Source organism: Limanda limanda, chromosome 3, assembly GCF_963576545.1.
Source record: "Limanda limanda chromosome 3, fLimLim1.1, whole genome shotgun sequence".
NCBI lineage: Eukaryota > Metazoa > Chordata > Actinopteri > Pleuronectiformes > Pleuronectidae > Limanda > Limanda limanda.
In genome coordinates, this window is record NC_083638.1 from 28,585,986 (window position 1) to 28,606,189 (window position 20,204).

Sequence of the window (20,204 nt, forward strand, 5' to 3'; positions counted from 1 at the left end):
ACTGGATCAATTTATTTAAAGGTTCTTATCGTAAAATCTTTGCTGGAGCAGAAAATGCATTGTGTCTAGTACTGGTATTAAGGACTACTTTTATACAAGGAAATACAGTAGTTCTGCCAGAAACCTCAACAAGGCTAATTCAAAGTTAGTTTAAAGAACTTCAGGTGATGGGCAGTAGTACTATCTCTCTGGGTCTTCTTCTCTCTCTCACACACACCACGTGACTGATGTACAACAGGTAAAACAAACCTTCTCATGTCAAACCACTCGTCAAGGATGAAAACTAAATGTTGACGTTTGACAGAACCGCTGAACGTCACACTGGCTGAACAGCAACCAGTGTGACGTCATGAAACCGCTCAACGGGATTAGGCAATGTCTTTTTCAGGAGGTGTCCTGCAGACCACACCTAAACTAGAGTATGGGGATTTGGCAAAGTGAGGATTAAGATAATAGTATGAGTGATGCAGTTTGTGAGATATTGTGTTTATTGAGATGCTTTAGTGTGGTGCTTGTGACTGTTTGTTATCTATATCCATTTGTGAACGTTCACAAGATCTTCTCTTGGTTTTACCTGACAATGGCTGCAACTCTTCAGTTTGTGCATTGGTGGATGTAGGATTTTTCTAACTCGGGGCCACAGTTTATACACAGGAGTCAATTATGTGTCCAACATCCATGCACAATTTCTGATTCAGTAAGCTGCAGATTTAAGTCATTCCTTATTTACTGTTAGCTCTGTAGCCGTGAGCACAACATCATTGATATTTTTTGAGTGCAGCACAGGTAGGTGCTCATAACTTTTACACATTTAGATTTGTTAACCTTTCCAGACACAGGCCCTGGTGAAAAGACGATTAGATCCCATTTTGCCTGCAGTGTAGCTTGTTTGCAGTGTTCCTGCTGGGCCTGGACGATATGGCCAACTATTGTATGATGATGAAAAATATTCATAACAGTGGATATTGATAATTGTTATGACAAATGTTAGGTTATTATCTTGTATGACTTGTGCTCCGGGGTAAAGGCTCTTCTTTATGAGCAGAGTAGGACAGACGCTTGATAAACAGTCAAACTTTTAACAAATCTGAGGTAGATCAGGATGTGTTATACCTTCTCCCTGTGCATTAGCATTACATGGACTTTTGTTATATTGCTATTGATGAAATATATGAATGATATATTTATTTATATTCTTTTATTGCCCAGCTCTAGTTCCCTCTTTCTGCAGCTTTAGCGATGGGCTTTCACAAGAGCTTCAGTGGAAACATAGATCGTCCGCCTGTTATTTGGGAGGTCTGCTCTGTAAACGTTCCCGCGGTGGTTCATACCTCCACCTACGATACTGGAGATAGACGTAATGAGGATCCTGGGGGTGATTGTGTGTCTTTCAAAATGAGTCCATTTAAATGTGCCGGTCCTGCCACTGCTTATGTTAACCATGCATTCTTCTTCATTACAACCCCCTCTTCTCCTTCCCTCCCTCTCTCTCAGTTTATCAGCCCCCCGTCCTTCCTCCCTTCCTTCCTTCCTTCCTGCCTGGGTGCCATTATGCAATGTGCCAGGCTCACAATCGCTCTCTAATTTGCAGTGAGTGGGCCAACCTATTATGAACTCAGTGGGGATCAGGTCTACAGCAGCTTATCAGAGCGAGCCAGTGGCAGAAGCTGTAACATGCTCGCCCCTTGTTGCAGATATCATTGTAATACAACATATTTCACCTATTGTCTGTAGTCATGTTCAGCCCAAATGCCTGTCTCCTCATCAGCGCTGTATAATCCTCGGAGCTTGTAATCCTGTTTTTTATACTCAGGCTTTATGTTTATTGTACCCAGAGGCTGCAGATTAGTGGGTGAGAGTGGAGTGGCTTGGATGAGAGGTGATGGTTTGAATCTGTCTTTAATGACCTACTAGCTCCTCCTGTTAACCGTCACGTACCTATTATGGCGAGTGGTGGTTCAAGTTCCCCAGCAACGGCTGCACATATATTATTTTATTGTTATATTCAGCTCTTATACTTTTACTTTACCATTCCTGCTACTGACGTTTACGTTTTCTTCCCTAACCCACTTAAATTCTTTACAATTTATATCATGTTTTATAACCAAAACACGACCATCACTTTGTTTTAATGCTGAAGATAAAACTGATAAGCTGAGACAAACTAACTAAGATTTGGAATAGTGTTTGATGAGTGAATTGTTAGTTTTTTCACATAAGCAATGGTTCCAGCTCCTTTATTGAGAATTTAGAAACCAATAATCAGTTCATCTGGAAGTCCGTCTGGAAAACAATCATTTGCAGCCATAGTTCAGTTAATTGAGAACTGAGCCAAGCAGCCAGAATATGACCAATGGATGAGAACAGTTCATTAATGCTGTGTGTCAGGGAGTTGACATATAGTCGATAACAAGTACACGATTGGGGAATATCAATAGTTAGATTAGTAACACTGGACCATATCATACATTTAATTAATGACAACAGTTGACATTGATGAAAATGTTTTATTCTTCTTTTAGTGGGTCTGTCCTTTCTTTCCCTGGGGTTTGCTGGTTTGAGAGTCTTCACTGGAAAAACAGGAACAAACTGGCAACAATTGTCCAGCTCTGCCATAAGATTTCTGGTGCTGTCTCTCGTGATTTTTAGAATCTGTTTGAATTATAGGCCATCGCTTAGGCAAAGGCACAGACAATTGTCTTGGACCCATGGCATCTATTAAATGTTGAAGCTCCCATCATGGCTGAGAACCTAATGGGAGCACTGACAGATACATACTGTTCTTTGTTCCTTCTGCTAATGTTTTTTTAAATAAATTAGAACTGTGCCTATAGTGATCCTTGAAGATAGGGACAGTTTGATGGATCTGTGCCGTGAATGTAATGTATTGTAATTGTGTTGGACTATTGCCTGCAAAGCAAATTGCATCTCAGGGATCTCAAGGTTTTACTTTCCTCAACCTGCTGGTCCACAGTTAGAAAATGTGAACTTCAGCCTCTGCAACTCCCTAATGCTCAATATTCAATATCTTCAGTCTTACTCATTTGTCTTTTACAAGATGATTCATCACTAAACACAGGATGTTTGTCACTACTGCTCATTCGTGAATGATTTTGTATTGGCAGTGATATGATGACATTTACAATACCACTACATACTACATTATAGGATTATCTTTTCTCTCACAGCTCTCCTCCTTTCTCAGAGAATTACTTTAAACTGAATCGATATGTATATTGTGCTCACTATTCGTCACGGTCTGCTGAAATCAATACGGCATATGGTTACACATTCTGTGGCTGCTGAATAAGTTGATCATAAAGATTTAAAGTGCGTTTTATGTCACCTGTAGCTAATGTGTAATATCTCTCCTTTACAGCGTGGGTACTCTTCTTCCTAATAGAAGAGGGTTTCGCTCTGGCACAGAGAGCTAAAGGTAAGCTCCAGCTCGAGTTCCTTTCTCTTCTGCTAATGTTGTTTCGCCCAAACTGATTCTGACTGGTCTGAAAATAGGAGGAGTTGTCTGCACTTGTATCCTAAAACAAAATGGCTCCGTTCTCACTTCTGTCCTTTCTTTCCTGCCTCTTTATTACCTATCAGTTTTTTTGTCAGTTTTTTCCAACCCTCATTCCACTCTACCTCATTCATCCCCCAACTCAATAACCAATCTGTCTGTCTGTTCTGCTTTCAGAGGTCCAGAGCGAACATGGTGCCCAGAGCCCCAACCAGAACGACTGTGGCACGTGGGTGCGTAACATCAATGGGGGGGTGTTCACGTCGCCGAACTACCCCAACACCTACCCACCCAACAAGGAGTGTGTCTACATCCTGGAAGGTACAACTGGCTCCTTTTTCCTCTGAACGCTTCATGTTCTGCTTGGTAGCAGAGCAGCTGATGGTTTCCTGCCTCTCAGCGCACTGCCTCTTTTAGTGAATGTCATTAGTCTGACTGACATTGTTTTATATAACCTTGCCCCTATCTGATTTTTGTCTTCTATTTTCTGGAGGGCAACAAGCCGGATATTTTCTGAATGAGCCATCCTGATTTTGTTTTCACCTCACAGTTAAAACCCTTTTGAAAATGATGGAAAGTAGCGCATTGTGCTTATGGCCTCATCAGGCTGGTGCTGTGTTCATCTCTATTGGCAAGGTAGAAGACACCGCTAGTGAATGAAACATAAAAAGAGATGGAACATCTGCCGACTACACGACTTAGATATAACGGTGTATACTCTGAATTGCACAAATCTGTGTCATCCCTTTAGCATTTATCACCAATAATCACATCCATCAGTAAATTAGTGACCTGCTGCACTGGAAGCATAACAAAAAGCATCATTAGCAGCTATAGGAGGAGAGGTCTGGGACACTGGTTGATTTGTTTTCATAATAAACTGATGACCTGTTTGTCCATGAGGGTGAAGCACTCTCTTTCATGCAGATTAGATGTGTGCCTGGGATTCTTCATTGCCATGGTGGGTAATAGATTTTACACATGGCTCAAGGGCTCCCCCTGTGGACAAAGCAAGCCCAGGTCTGTCTCTGAGGAATAAGCAGTGCCTGTCACAGTCAGCCCAGTGGGGTGTGTGCAGTGGTGCACCACAGTCGGTCTGGGAGGCAACAAATGGAACCTATCATTTGCTATCATTTGTTCTTGAATGGCCTTAGTCATATTCATATCCGAGCTGCAGTGCTGAGCCTTTTGTTCTGCCTCTTATAGCAACCCAGAGACGCTCACGATTGGCGAAAGTGCTAATCAGATTGCTTTGTAATCATGATTTGTGGTTAGTGATGATCATTGATTGTGTCGTGTCCCCCAGTTCATCATCTCAATAGATCGAGTGATTATACTTGATGCGCTTTCTCTATCAAGCTGTGACGTGCGTTCGTGCGTGTGTGTGTGTGTGTGTGTGCGTGCGTGTGTGTGTTTGTGTGTGTGACAGATTGAGTGAGATTGAAAGTTACACAGAGAATGAGAATCAACACACCAGGGAAGGGATAGACCGAGAGCAGGAAGTGCAGGAGAACAAGCTGCTCATTCAAGCAGAGAGGGATAACAAATTCAAAGACAAGAAGTGAGACCCAGAGTCACACAGAGAGAAGAGATTCTTCTGTATTATTTTACTGCAGTTGCACGCTGTAACGTATACACATGTTCCACCCTTGAACTCGCTCTTTTTATTCTCTAATGGGTCATGTTTGGCTTCACCATGATTCACAGCTTCCCCATCACCAGCATCTTTATTTAGTATGATTCATCTCCTAAGGCAGGCTCTACTTGCCCTTGACAAATACTTCCTCTGTGCGTGTGTGTGTGTGTATGTGTGTGTGTGTGTGTGTGTGTGTCCTGTGTATGACGTGACACATGCTTGCAAATGAGAAAACATGCACCTTCTTGTTCAGGTTTAAGAGACCATCATGGTGAGATTTTAGCTGACTTTGTTCTTTCATGCCTTTGCAATGAGAAATTTGTTCATAATAGTAGTTACCACAATTGCTATGATATAATTATCTTTCGTGTTAATGTTGCACGATCATTGTGGTTCTTTCTATAAATATATCCCTTCATATTTGAATGAAGCTGTAGGGAATACTAACATTCAGGAAAAGTCAGATATGACCTGACTAGATGCCGTGCTGCATATTCATTGGCTGAATAAGGCTTTATGTGCCTATATGATAGTAGCCTGCACAGAGGTCTGAGCCAACTTACTGACATACAAAGGTAGCAGCATGAACTCACATCTGACTCTACTATTTAATCTCTGCTTTAGAATTCCATGTTGAGTTGTCGTTGTCATGTAAAAGCAACATTTAATATTATCCTTATCATGTTTTTCTTTCGTTCTCCTCTCTCCATTGTTCACCCAAGCCCTCCCTAGACAAAGGATTCAGCTGGCTTTCGATAAGAATTACTACATTGAGCCCTCGTTTGAGTGCCGCTTTGATCACATAGAAATCCGTGATGGGCCGTTTGGGTTCTCACCGATGATCGATCGCTTTTGCGGGGGAAAGAACCCGGGCCTGGTCACGTCAACGGGACGTTTCATGTGGATCAAGTTCACCAGTGACGAGGAGCTGGAGGGTCTTGGCTTCCGCATCAAGTACACCTTCATTGCAGGTATTTACACCCAAACTGTTTGAATTCAACTCCACCACACCCTGTGACTTTTTACACTATTGTATGTACATATCAAAGGTTTTGAACTGGATCTGGCTATAAAGTCCCTGTTATGACCTGATAATAACATCTGTCCTGAGAGATAAGATCACAAGTGACAGCGTTACGGACTTAGAACTGTCATTATAATGCATCCTGAATGTCTCCTATTCCGACCACAGGCATGCAAATAAACTCAACTGTCATTTGTGTTTGTGAAGATCAAATCATGTCTTTTTTAAACTCAGTCTGAGTTTACAGTTTGCCTGTTTGCGTGTGGCAGGAGTGAGAAGATGAGAGATTGAGAGAGAGGAGTCATGAGGTGCTGAGTGAATCATGTGCAGCTCTGCTATGAAGAAAGTGTCCCCAATTTTAGAAATGTGTTCCTATCATCGTGTTGATTTTGTGGTGATGGTCACAAACAAATCAACTGAGAATCGTTCGCTGTGAAAATGTTGCAGGTCAGAGGACATAAGCTGAGGAGGCGGTCCTTCACCTGTGGCCCAGGATGTATTTGGGTTCTCACAGTGAAAACAAGATGGCCAAATGTGACCAAGACCACCTCTGAATGTGTTATATTAAGTCAGATCTCATTACACATTCAAGCAGCATTTGGTTGTGTTCAGACGTGTACTTGGAGCTGACACATATGACTGGATCACTCAGGACGGATGTTAATACCAGGGCTGAAAGACAATAAAAAAGCAGGCTGGACATCCACTGATCCCCAATACAGTTTTCAATATTTCAATCGTCTTAGGCCTCCTCCCTTCCTTTTTTATTGCTTCTCAGCAAACAGAATGTTCAACGGCTCCTGAGTCTGAACCCATTAAACCTAGAAATCAGCGTCTCCCATCCTATGACAGACATTAGCTTCAAACAGAGCCTTTTCAGCTTTATCTGTCCTCCCTTAATAGAATCTTATCTTGTGTTCTCTGCTTACGCATTTCTGCCGTGTGGATTGAGAGTGATGTGCCTCCAAATCTTATCATTTCAGACCCTGATTTCCATTTGCACGTGGGTGGACTGCTAAACCCCATACCAGGTAAGCTCTTCAGTATTTCATTGGTTTGTCTTCGATCCTTTTTGAAGGGCTCCTCTGTGGTTGGAAGCTTACCGGAGGCAATCTTTGTCTCTGACGTGAATGCTGAATACACAAATGTACCTTGATAAGCACCAATTTACACGAAATAAAAGGACACACAAACACGCACGTGCACAAATTTAAACACATGAAAGAACACACACCTCTTTTATCCTGCGATTCTCTCACTGTCTCGCTGCCTTTGTTCCACTGTTTTGTTGTTGTCTTTTTATCCTGATCTGCTGCGCTCACTGCAGCTCCACCCTAAAGTCTTTACTTATCTGAATAAAATCCTTCATCTCTCCCTGTTTGTCATTCTCCTCGCCTCACCCTACACTTTTTCCTCTTTACTTTCTGCTCCTCACTCTGTTTCTCTGTTTTCTCCTTTTCTTTCTTCTTTTTTGCAACTCTTGTACCTCTGTGTGACTCCTTCCTCTCTCCCACACCTTTTTTCTTCTTTCCTCTCCTTCACATTTCTTCTGTCGTCCTCCAGACTGTCAGTTTGAAATTGGCGGATGGGATGGGATTATCCGCTCCAGTCAGGTGGAAGAGGAAGAACGAGTGAAGCCTGGTGATGCTCTGGACTGCATCTGGACCATCAGGGCGCCCCCTCAGTCCAAGGTCAGTATGAGAGAACAGTGTAGGGAGGGTTGTTGTGGCTCATGTTTGCTATATACTTTAAAAAACAATCCATTTCAATAAAGCTAAGGTCTGTCGGTCTGGTCTTTGGTTTTATTTTGACAAAAAAAATACAGGACTTTATTTATAACATGTAGTAGTGATAAAAAATCTCTAAACATCCTGACTTCTTACTGTTAAAGCACTCGCGGACAGTTATTCATCTCATCTCATTGGCTCCACTGAAAGACTGAACAATGTTGGAATTTTTTTATTTTACATTTGACTCATCAGTACAATTGTTCTCCGTTATGTTTAGTTATATTTCAGTATCCATGAAGATGGTGCTCATCCGTCTCAGTGCTTTGTAAGAGCTGTGTGGCTCTGTTCACACCCAGCTCAGAAATGTGTTTGGTCAAAACCCTAATGTCGCCTTATTATTGTTATCAGGGTTAACGTCACAGCAAGTGATACAAAATCTCTCACTTGTGACTCAGGCGCTCCATAGTCTATCTCAGAACAGATCTATAAAAGGTTATCCAAAAAAGGAGAATGACGAGAAAATGATTGCGAAATTTCTCATCAAGTGGAACCGCTCAGAAATTCTTAATAATTGCGGAGTCTACTCTAAACTCACCCTGTGTACTTTCAGTATGTTCCCATCATCTGTCACTGAAGTTGTTCCTGCACTTCACATTTTTCCAGTGTTTCCCACATAATTAGTTCAATCTATGGTGGTAGCAGGGATGCACCCGCACACACATACACATTGCTGTCGTGCACAGATTCCAAGTGATGGAGACACACAGAGCACATTCAGACTGTCCCACTTCGAAGGCTTTTTCAAATGTGGCAATTACGCTTGAATGTAGCAGTGGTAAATGGAACAGAAAGGCAAAGGCTGCACTAGCACTTCTAATCTGTGAGAGCCAGGAAGAGAAAGAATAAAGCAGTTGCTTTCTGTGGCGAGGCCAATGCAAAGCCTGGCTTCATATAGATTTCATCTCTGGTGAACTTTGACCCACAACATTCACCTGCATTCGCCGTGCCCCGAAGAATAAGATAGAGATCTACGTTAGATGCCACGTTCAGGTACACACACAACAGTTTCTTTTCTCAACATTAGTAGAAAACATTTTTTTCTTACTGTTTAATTAAATGCGAAGTAACATTTGGATCTGTTCTGTTCCAAAGGTAATTAATAAAGTAAACAATCAGTGAAGTGGATGTAGATCTATAAAAGCCTGGAGTGGTTTTCCTCATTCAACCATTTTGAGTGAGTGCAAGTGCTGTAGTATCATTGTGCGCTCCAGTCACTGAGAACAAATCCTCTCCTATTGTTTTGATTGTAATTCAATACATGAAGGTTGTGAGCAGTGTGAACAGAAAGGCCTAGCATGGGGGAAAAGCAACACAGACAAATTAATGTTATTTAAAAAAAAAAAAAAATGAAAGCCTACTGATGTGCTCTCATAATTTAGGATGTTTATGAGAGGACATCTGAAATCCCACTGAAAAGACAACCATAGCCGGGCAAGCCTCAATTCATAGCTGCTCTGTTTCTCCCTCATGACTAAATGAGTCATCAGCATACTGATATATGCTATTCACTGGCCATAATATACTCACACAAACACACACATGCATGCACACACACACACACACACACACACACACACACACACACACACACACACACACACATCTAATGAAGTATAACAGAGCAGATGCACACATTCAGTCACAAATTACATAATACACTGTCACATACAGTTCTGTAAGCAATTACACATTTGTATACAAAGTCATATTTTATACACACACATGTGAACATAAGTGCATGACTAACACACGCACACACACACACACACACACACTCCTCCCACACAGACACAGATTTGTCGCCCACAGATATTTCACTGGTCCGACATGTGCAGTGTGAGGCAGCCGTTAAGAGGATCTGAATTTAGCAGCAGCACTGAGTTGCCTAACCAGAAATTAGCTCGGCGGAGCAGAAGGTACAGAGCAGCACATCCAGCAGCAACATGAGAGCAGCTACTTAACGGCTGCATGGTTACAGGTGCCTGTGTGCTTAATGTGCACATTTCATCTGAGGCTAACTCATGACACTGCGGTGCAGCCAGGTCACGGTGGTGTTCATGTAAGTTACTGACACGATTTATCGGAGCTTTTCACAGAAGATATTTAGATCTATTAGAATATGAACAAAATCAAGGTTGCTGCATACCCCTCCACTCACTCCTCCTTTCACAAGCATGAAGGAAAAATTTAAGTGGCCTTCAGGCATAGACGAGTTTAGCATATTTTAGGTGTGCTTGAGCACGACCAGTTTGGTACCCAAAGAAGAGCTTCCAAAAAAACTGGTTCCAGAGCTTTAAACGGCTACAATACTCCTCTCGGAAAAATGTGCTTTGCTTGCCGGGTATTTGGTCAAAATCTTGGAAAGGAGGTATAAGTGAATGGTGGGGTCAAGAAAGTATAATTTGCTGGAACAGCTACAACGACTTCTTTCACACAGCACTGTGTCACAGCAGATAGAAACAGCCAGGTCTACTGAAATCAGTGGGAGAAGGGTGTTCACATATATGCATGTCACATTCTCATAGAGGGGCTAAGCACCTTAAAGAACTGATCCTAGAATCGCCCCTCTAGAGCCAGTGTTTAGTTCTCTGGGCTGGTATAGACACATGATGGTATAGGGCTCTGTGGAAGAGGTCCTGATCCCAGTGTCGATATGAGGGGCTCCTTCTAATCTAACACAAACACAACAATTTATCATTTCAGGTGATTGTATATTATAAAAGCATAATGATGAATATAATCTTTTTAAAGCACACACACACTCTACACATTAAATGCATTATTTATTCAGCGGTTGTTTTACAAGATGTAAATGTTGGTTAGGACAGTTTGACTCTTTGTTAATAAGATATATCCACTTTTATGGCAAACAGAGAACAGAAGGAAATGCTGCCCTGTCATACACTTCTTCATCTGTTTGCCACACCATCACCCACCATAATGTGTTGTAATTATTAACATTATTAATGATGCCTTCCATTTAGATGAGCCAGTTAATGTTATTAGTTACGCCAGTGTTTTTTTTACACTTGCTGACAATTTATGATGTTTGCTGAGAAAAATGATATAGTCAGTGACTGAGAAATTGGTTCCAGTGAACTGTTAAACCGTCACATCACGAAATCCCCATCATCCCTAAAGTAGCATATAATCACTCCATCAGACTGATTTACTGAGCAGTTGTGGTTGGATTGTTATCATCACATTCTAGAATTAAGGAACTTTTGTGTGAATATTTCAACATCATGAAACAGGCCGGAATGTCCTGCTGGTATATCACTGCAGCGTTCACCGTTCCACTCTTCAGTTCACTGCTCTTCAATCCCTGTGGTATTCTCTGAATTGAGACACAGCTCAGAGACATGGGGAAGGAGATAGAGCAGGGAGTACTCATGTCAGATATTTTCAAAGTTGAATTAAGTAGCCAGCCATCAGTATGTGAATAATGCATGCTTGCATTGCAAATTAGATTCAATTTACTTGGTTGTTATTTGATTTGTCTGTCGGAGCATCTTCTATCCATCTTCTAAACTGTGCAACCTGTTCCTATCCCAGTGCACTCCAGGGACTCTCTGCTACTTGATTCAATTAAAGCATATTTTTCATGTATTCGCCCTCATAAGCGCACAGCTGTTGATTATGTTCAGACAGCTGTGAGGTGAGACTAAAGATCGCAGTGGCGTTGGCGCATTTGTTAGCCTCCACACTGATTTCCGTCTCTGATTACCTTGTCTGCAGATCTACCTGCGCTTCATGGAGTACCAGATGGAACACTCTAATGAGTGCAAGAAGAACTTTGTGGCCGTGTACGACGGCAGCAGTGCCATCGAGAACCTCAAGGCCAAGTTCTGTAGCACCGTGGCCAATGACGTGATGTTGGATAATGGCGTGGGCGTCGTGCGAATGTGGGCCGATGAGAAGAGTCGACTCAGCCGGTTCCGCATGCTCTTTACTTCCTTTGTTGACCGTGAGTACCAGTTGTCTTGGTCGACTTTAGAGTTCTGCCTTATAAATCTAAACACCGTAACTGTATCAGTGAAAGATAAAACTCTGTTCCCGCTTCATTTTCCCCCTATAACTGTGAAGTAGTGAGTCACAGTCTACCCGACTAGTTGGCTATCAAAACCATTAGTTGACACTGTGAATAGTGGAATCGTTCATCTGTGGGTTTAGCACGGTAAAGTAATTAAGCGGTGGCAGGGGAATCTACAGCAGATATGCAGTAGGGGGCACCGCTGTTAGTGACAAGCAGTTGTCATGTGTGACTTTAACACTGCAGGGTGGGAACTAAATCAGCACACGTGTAGCAAGAGCCAGAAAGAAATATGGCCATATGACCAGATTCAGATGCTTGAAATAAAAAGTAAAAAAAAAAAATTAGGCTGCCCTATTGTTCACCAACAATACCAGGCCAGCGCTACCCATAACCATGTAAAGCTACACAGGCTTAGTGCTAACGCTAGCAGCAGCAAAGTTAGCATGGAGGAGCGCACACAGAGTCGAGGGAGGGAGACGACAATCAGAGACTTATTTTAACGTCCTGTCACTGACCATTAAACGCCCTGTCTCTTTATCACACATTGACAGGGATTAGACAAAATGTGTCCCTTGTGATTAAACCACTAGCTAACTACTTTGGGGGAATATTTGATAACCACTATCATAGACTACAGAAGGAGCATATATAATCACTTTATTACAACACCCAAAACCGGTCACCACATTAGATTACCCACAAACAGAAAAACAGTTGCTGTAGGAGTTTCAACATTCTGTCTGCATCAGTAGCCACTAACGAACACTGAAGGGTCATTTCAGAGAAGAAGGCCAAACAATTAGTCATTTTTTTCCCATAAAGAATTCTTTGATGTACCAGATTAATATGTTTTTCATCATATATATATATATATTTTCAAAAAAAATGATTTCTCTTTTTTGGTTGAAAGAGAAGTTGATTGGGTTTAATTGATCTCCTGGGAATAATTATACATTGGGCTTAAATTTTAAAGAAGAAGGGAATTTTAAAAAAATGAGGTTGAACATAAGGAGACGGAAATGTCTGTTTCTGTTGGTGCACCATACTATTTTCATTAAAAGCCTGAAAAGAAGGAGATATTAATTGCCACATTCTCTTGCGCTCTTCTGAAACCCTGGTTGAAGGCGTACGTTGTTTTCATCAGCAAAGCCATAACCATTTCAGTCAGCACTTAATGGCATTTTAAATTCAGCAAGGATGGGGTTTTATTTTACTCTGAGAATCCTGCAGACCATTTGGATGCTCATTAATTCTGATCACACAGTTCATCTTAGAGAAGTCTGAAGTGAATGACTCCCAAACTTTATTTGGTGAGAGTCAGCCACCAGCTCACAGTTTATTCGGAGGTCAGAGACAACCATTAATCTTTGTCACTCTGAGAACAAGATGAGTTTTGCCTTTCACACTCCATCATCCTTAATGTGCTCTAATCTTCAGACAGAGCCCCCGCTGAAATGTACACCAGACATATTAAGACTTTCCTTAATCCACACATGCACTCTCCCTCCTGCGCACGCACACACACACACACACACACAGCGCATACATTTAGATGTGAGTTGTGAGCTTGTGGGGGGGAAGAGGGCGAGGCTTCGTTGACACCCTCTGAGAAACTACATTTTGAAGGCGGGAGATGTATAATCAATGTTGAAGTGATCACAGTGTCTCGGGATTGACCTCGTCTACAGGCAACCTGGGAGATGGGGAGGCCGCTCACACAACGCATACACACACATCTTCAACACACACACACACACACACATACTGTACATACATGACCCTTTGTCAGAGTTATTTAACCCTGAGGCAGAAGAAGCATCTGGACTCGGAGCTCTCAACACAGTGGAGCACATAGGAGAGGGGAGCTGGTGGAGCAAACCACAATCTGTTTCAGTTGTGATAAAGATTCAGAGTGTGTCTGCCTCTGCTAAACAAGAGACAAGGAACATTTTTGTCAAGGGGACTTGGAAAGGATAATTTGTAGACTTGTATATAATCATAAGAGAAAGGGGTTCAATGTTACAAGAACAAAAAAAGGCAGGAGTACCTTTTAGTAAAATTTGGTCAGATATTATAGCAAACCAGGGAAGAAACATAAGAGGAGCTAGAGAGAAATGTATCCAAAATGATGTAATACACAGATATTACTGGAAACCAATTAGACTTCATGAAGTGGAACGTTGGAAGTGTAAAAGCCAGCTGGGTACCTTGGTTCACTCCTGCTGTTGTGAGATGCCGGAAATAATGGTGAATTTGCCACTTTCAGCTCCACCATTACATGCACAATTCCGTCTCCTTGGTGACAAAACAATGAAACCAGACACACTGGCCAGCAAATTCAGTTTTAAAAAGTTGGTTTTATCAAGGCTGCAATACTCATATTTACCAACTGGACAAATCCTGCATGTCCCATAGCAAAGGAATGGATCAATGAAATTGTTTAGATTTGAACATATGAACATAATTTGGGAAGAATTGATAATAGGACTGAGACATGGGAACACTTCCGAACAGATTTCCGTGGTTTTATTTTATAAAATTGTATGTAACATCAAGGTTTTATAGGCTCAGTTCAAACATCCTCCTGCATATATGTACGTTTATAATCAGATAAAGGTATATTTTTGTATATAAATGAAGCTCACTTGATTTATCTTGATTCAATAGAAACAAAGGAAAAATCCAAATCATAAATCTAATTCTGTATAAAATGCAGACGAATTCAGGCGAACTCCAATTCAAGTCGGGACAATAACTTGGGAAGTTAATGGAGTTTAAGCCATCAAGACATCTTCACATATAAAACCATGAAGATAATTTCAAAATTAATTGTAGTTTTACAGTTTTAATTGTAGCTTCTAATGTGAACTTGTCAGATGTTTCACTGAATGCCCTTCTCTCACAATTGCCTAACACTACTTTTAGCAAATACACACGTTTTTATGATCAAGAAGCACGTTTTAAATTTGTGAAAAAGTGGTAACACACACATAGAATACATGGAGATGTCAAGACAGTTTGTGGTGATACAACTGTGTTGCTCCATGAACGGCTGGTTTCAGATTAAATTTGCCACTTGTCTTAGACATCATATTGTCTTAGGTCTTACAAAGGTTTGGACTTTGACAGGCATCAAATCTAATTAGTTGCACAAACATGCCTCGTTGTAAAGCGTAATTTTTTAATTTGCAGTGTACGGAAGGTAAATTAACGTTCAGTTCAAACTAATTAATATGGCTGACTGCGTGCTTAGTTGATTACTCAGCTCAATTATGGAAGGTGTGTTAGAGATTGGCTGTCCTCCACTATATCGAAAACTTAAACACAGCGTTAAACGCTCAGTATTAAATTGAATGCCTGTCTGTTACACAACCCCCGGTTTGACTTCCTCTGGACCTGCAGCACGATATGACACCACTGCTTTTCAACCGATGTCCAGTTCACCCATCTGTGGCCATACATTAAAACCACACTTCCCATAGCTTTTACAGTGGCTCCAAATCTAAAGCAGGACCCAGGTATCAGCCTCATCCCTCCGCCTCGCTCTCTCCTCTGACTGGCAGTGCATCGATCTCCGGAGCCCAGCAGCCAGCTTCAATTACTGCTCATCTCTGTCTCTGCCATCTCAGCCTTCATACGCTAACACTCACTTTAATGTTGGGGCTCTCACGGCACCTGCCTGACCATCTGCACACCCTGATGGTCCAGAGCCATTTCGACCATTTCCCCCAACCCCCTGTCTTCTTTTCTTCTTTTTCTTTATTGCCCCTCTCCTCCTGTCCCTATTGTAAAATTATCCACGCACCCAACTGCTCTCCCCCTCTCCCCCCTCTCTCAAACTCCCTTGACGTGAAGGTTGCAGCTCAGTGAAGCTGCCATCTCCTGCCTTCATTAGTCCCTGATGTCACATGTTGTTTCTGCAGGAAATGGGGATGTGAGGCTTTGTGTGATCTGTCTCCATTAGACCTGAGCTTTCAGACCATAATAGAACGCTTTATCTTTTATTACACGCAACCACAGATTTCTGCCGCCAAATGGTTATTTATCTGCGTTATTGTTTTGCAGTTATGAGTAGCTTCTGGTCCTTATCTCAATGTCGTCATCTTTTACTCTGCACTGAAAGCTGTTGCTTTTCTGCTTGTTATAACAAATGCTGTTTTCTCTTGTCTCTTATGCCTGCAGCCCCGTGTTCGTCCAGTACGTTTTTTTGCCATAGCAACATGTGTATTAACAACTCTCTGGTGTGCAATGGGGTCCAGAACTGTGTCTACCCATGGGATGAAAACCACTGCAAAGGTGATTATTGTCTTTCTGCCAATCATCGCCTGTTACGTATACATTTTCTATTTTCCATTACTTTATTTTGTTTTCTTATTCTCTCGTCTTGCCCTCTTGTGCTCTGCAGAGAAGCGATCAAAGGGGCTTTTCCATCAGATCACTAAGACCCATGGCACTGTCATTGGTGTCTCGTCGGGGATTGTTCTGGTTCTTCTCATTATCTCCATCCTGGTCCAAATGAAACAGCCAAGAAAAAAGGTAACTCGTCCTTTGTGACTGACGTGTTGATTGGCAAAAAAACATACCAAGCCAGAAAGGTAGAGGTACTTAATTGAAAGGGATTGTGGGATTCCAGACCAGATGGGGCCACATCTAGCTATGAAGACAGAGGAAAAAAGAAATCCCTTGGATTTTACACCATTACTGACCATCACAAAAATTAAAAAAAACACTAGCATAGCACTGGAATTGTTTGGTTCCAGTTGTCTTTCTGTTCTTTCTATTAACCTGCTTCATCTTTTTGTGTTTGTGATTTCCTTAAATTACCTCATGGCACTCCTTAACCAGAAAGAGGTTTTATACCTGGTCTATTGAATCTTTTGTTTGTAAATATGTTATTATGTCTCTGACTCCTGAAATACATTTCTCCATCTATGACTGTGAAACATTGTGAAAAATGCTCAAAAGGATCTCTAGGTTTTTGGCTCTGAGCAGATGGTTTTGATGCGTTGAATTATTCTCACTCTGCAACTGTATGAAAATCATTTTAGGACTGATACACTACCATCACAGTTACGGTGCATTCTTATGGAAACTACACTATGATAACTGAAGCTTCAAAATTGAAAAACCTAAAGTATGGACAACATTGGTAATTTTTATAATGATAAATATTCACAACTAATAAGATATGATTGACGGTGATCTGGCAGAAGCAACAACCTTCAAACTGTCCTCAAATTATAAAACAGTCATTGCTAGTTTATGAGCGGTGCACAGATGCTACCTGTTTTCCCGAGCTGAGCCTAACTGACTTAGATCCAGTAAGAGCATTATAGACAAAAATGCAGAACAGAAATCTCTCAAAAACAAATGTGTTCTCCTGTATTACTCATAGGAGAGTCATAAGTGTTCTTACATCTGTTGTCTTGGTATCAGTGTGAGAACTAGTGGTCTATCTAATCACTTAATTGAATGGTTCTTTTCCAGGTTGTAGCACGTCGACCCGGTGTTTTCAACAAGGCTGGATTCCAAGAGGTGTTTGACCCTCCGCACTACGAGCTTTTCTCTCTACGGGACAAGGAGATCTCCTCAGACCTTGCTGACCTGTCTGAGGAGCTGGACAGCTTCCACAAGCTGCGGCGCTCCTCCACCTTGTCCCGCTGTGTCCACGAGCATCACTGTGGCTCACAAGGCTCGGTGGGCACTGGTGGCGGCAGTATGAAGCACAGTCGCACCACCCTGAGCTCTATGGAGCTGTCCTACCACAACGACTTCTCCAAGCCACCGCCCATGAAGACTTTCAACTCCACGGCCAGCTACAAGAAGAGCTGCTACGGCTACAAGCAGCACTCACAGACTCACGACTGCGACCAGCAGGTCATTGAGGACCGCGTCTCGGAGGAGATGCCATGTGAGATCTACGGCCGCGGTGGCGGAGGAGTGTTAGGAGGAGCCGCAGGTGGAGGAGCAATGGGAGGCCCATCAGGAATAGCAGGAGGAGGAATTGGAGGGCCAGTGGGGATAACAGGAGGATTGGCGATGGGTGGAGGAATGGGTATGCCGGGTGGAGGAATGGGTATGCCAGGTGGAGGAATGGGTATGCCGAGTGGAGTGGGCATGGCAGGGCCAAGTGGCATTGCTGGAGGTATCGGTGGTGGGATGGCGGGAGCCTGTGGAACCCTCAGTGTCCGTGGCACAAGCGCTCGTAACAGCACCACCATAGTTGATCCCCAACAGCGCTCCATTTCCATGGACTTCTAGATGGAGAGAGGGGGAAGAGAAGCAGGAAGAGAACGCAGGCAGATCTTTGGTTTCACTCATCAAGATGAAATGGCAAAGAAAAGAGTCACAATAATCCTAAACTGATCGCTCCTGGTTCTTCTTTTATTATTTCTATCCAAGATGCATTCAACAGTACTGTGTGTAACATGGGAGGATCCTCTCCACACAGTCACATGTGGAGATTTGAATGAGAGACAAGAAATGAGGCACCAGAAGAAGAGAACCCCTGAGGAAACAAGTTGTTTACTTCTTCACTTGAAGGATTTCACATGCAGGAAGTGTGGAGACATTTGCTTTCATCTCCAGTATTCTACTTATTCAATCTCTCCCTCCATCAGAGACGTACAGGAGAATGTTGTCGCATGCAGATCCAGACTTTTCTCTGCTCGGTCGCCTAAAAGACCAGGAAACCGCTCAGATACTGGGAGAGAGAAAGAGATGGAGAGACTGACTTTTTACATGTATTCACCTGCCATGCACAGATATATATATATATGATATATAGTGCGTCTTCTAATAATTTATTTGAGTCTTTATTTTTGTCAGTGTAATGTACTATTAGATCCAGTATATATTCAGCCTCATGATGATGTTTGGCTTTTAACTCTTTAATCTTTTTTCAAATGTTGCTCAGATGATTTTTAATGAAAATGACTTAATCCATGGTGTGGTGTTGATGATGATGATGAGTTTGATGCTGATCAGAAATCAAATGATGTGATATTACAATAATTATTATGTAGTTTTCATGCGTACCTCACACATTCAGAGAAGGTACGCTCCATCCAGTCTCTCCTCAGGAAGAGCACATGAAGAGACTCTTATTTTGGTAGGAAATAGAATTGAAGAAAAGACTATTTCTGCTCTGTGAGCTTTATTGCATATGGGCATTCAGGCAATAAGTAATCTTTTATTAATTATGCTTGGTTGTGAGGCCTGGACTGAATTTAAAATAGCAGCCATCCCACTCTCAGACCCCCATCCCTTTCACCTTATCAAGACATAATGTGATTTCTCACTTTCCCCATGAACCGGGTGTTTAAAACAAGCACAACCTGTTTCCCTTCAGAGACAGACATGTAGCCTATGTGGGACTCATTTCTTATTTTAACCACTGGTTGTATAATTTCATTCTGTTGAATTAAACGAGAGCTTACTCACCTCCCATGGGTTGAGCTGTTCTGTTCATTATAACCAAGAAAGAGCTGGAGATGTCACGTTCAGGTAAGATACATATCGTGACATGTGGATTGACAGGAAACATTCATAAAAGGTGATTCAGCTAACTAGAGTAACCACACTGCGGTTGGATGCCTCCACCAGTGCAGTTTCTGTGTACATATTTCTACATACTTTTTTTCAAGATTCATATAAGGTCACTGTGACCTTTGACTACTGAAACATAATTGCTTAATCTGAAAATCTTAGTCGAAATGACAACTGATCAAAAGTGAAAGAGATTCTTGAGATATCACGTTCACGTGAAGGGAATAGACAGATGGAAAACCCGAAAACGTAAGGCTCTTATTAAAGATAAATGATCTGAACAAAAAATGAATCGTTGGCTAGACTTTTCTAAAAAAACTCTAGGATTTGAGGTGTATTAAAAATTCAAAAATCCAGTGCAATAAGTTGCCTTGAGTTTTTGAGTTTTATTAATTTATTTTTGCCGTGTAATGATTTATTTGTGTGTGAACCTACTGAGTTAAAATAAAAAGGTTTTTCAAGGTGATTGAATCCGTTTGTTGCGATATGATCAGATCTGATACAACAGAACCCTGCAGATAGAGCAGATCCTCTTGATCTTCTCAGAAAATGTTTGGTAAATCTTTGTAGTATTTTCTGCATCTATTCACTCACTCCTGCTCACATGCAGATTCCACTTTCCCGCTGCTGTCATGATGCATTTAATTGTCGAATGC

The 20,204-nt window shown here is 41.8% G+C and overlaps 1 protein-coding gene across 1 annotated transcript; it reads left to right on the forward strand.

The window, feature by feature from the left end:
- Window positions 1-3,372: 3,372 nt before the first annotated feature.
- LOC132998977 (neuropilin and tolloid-like protein 2) lies at window positions 3,373-18,261 on the forward strand (the record flags this gene model as incomplete). The annotated part of the gene is made up of 9 exons (XM_061068736.1): window positions 3,373-3,436; window positions 3,692-3,835; window positions 5,873-6,121; window positions 7,158-7,205; window positions 7,738-7,865; window positions 11,703-11,931; window positions 16,183-16,296; window positions 16,406-16,536; window positions 17,488-18,261. Coding segments are annotated over 9 exons (1,881 nt in total), but the record flags the coding sequence as incomplete, so codon positions are not given.
- Between the last annotated feature and the right edge of the window lie 1,943 nt (window positions 18,262-20,204).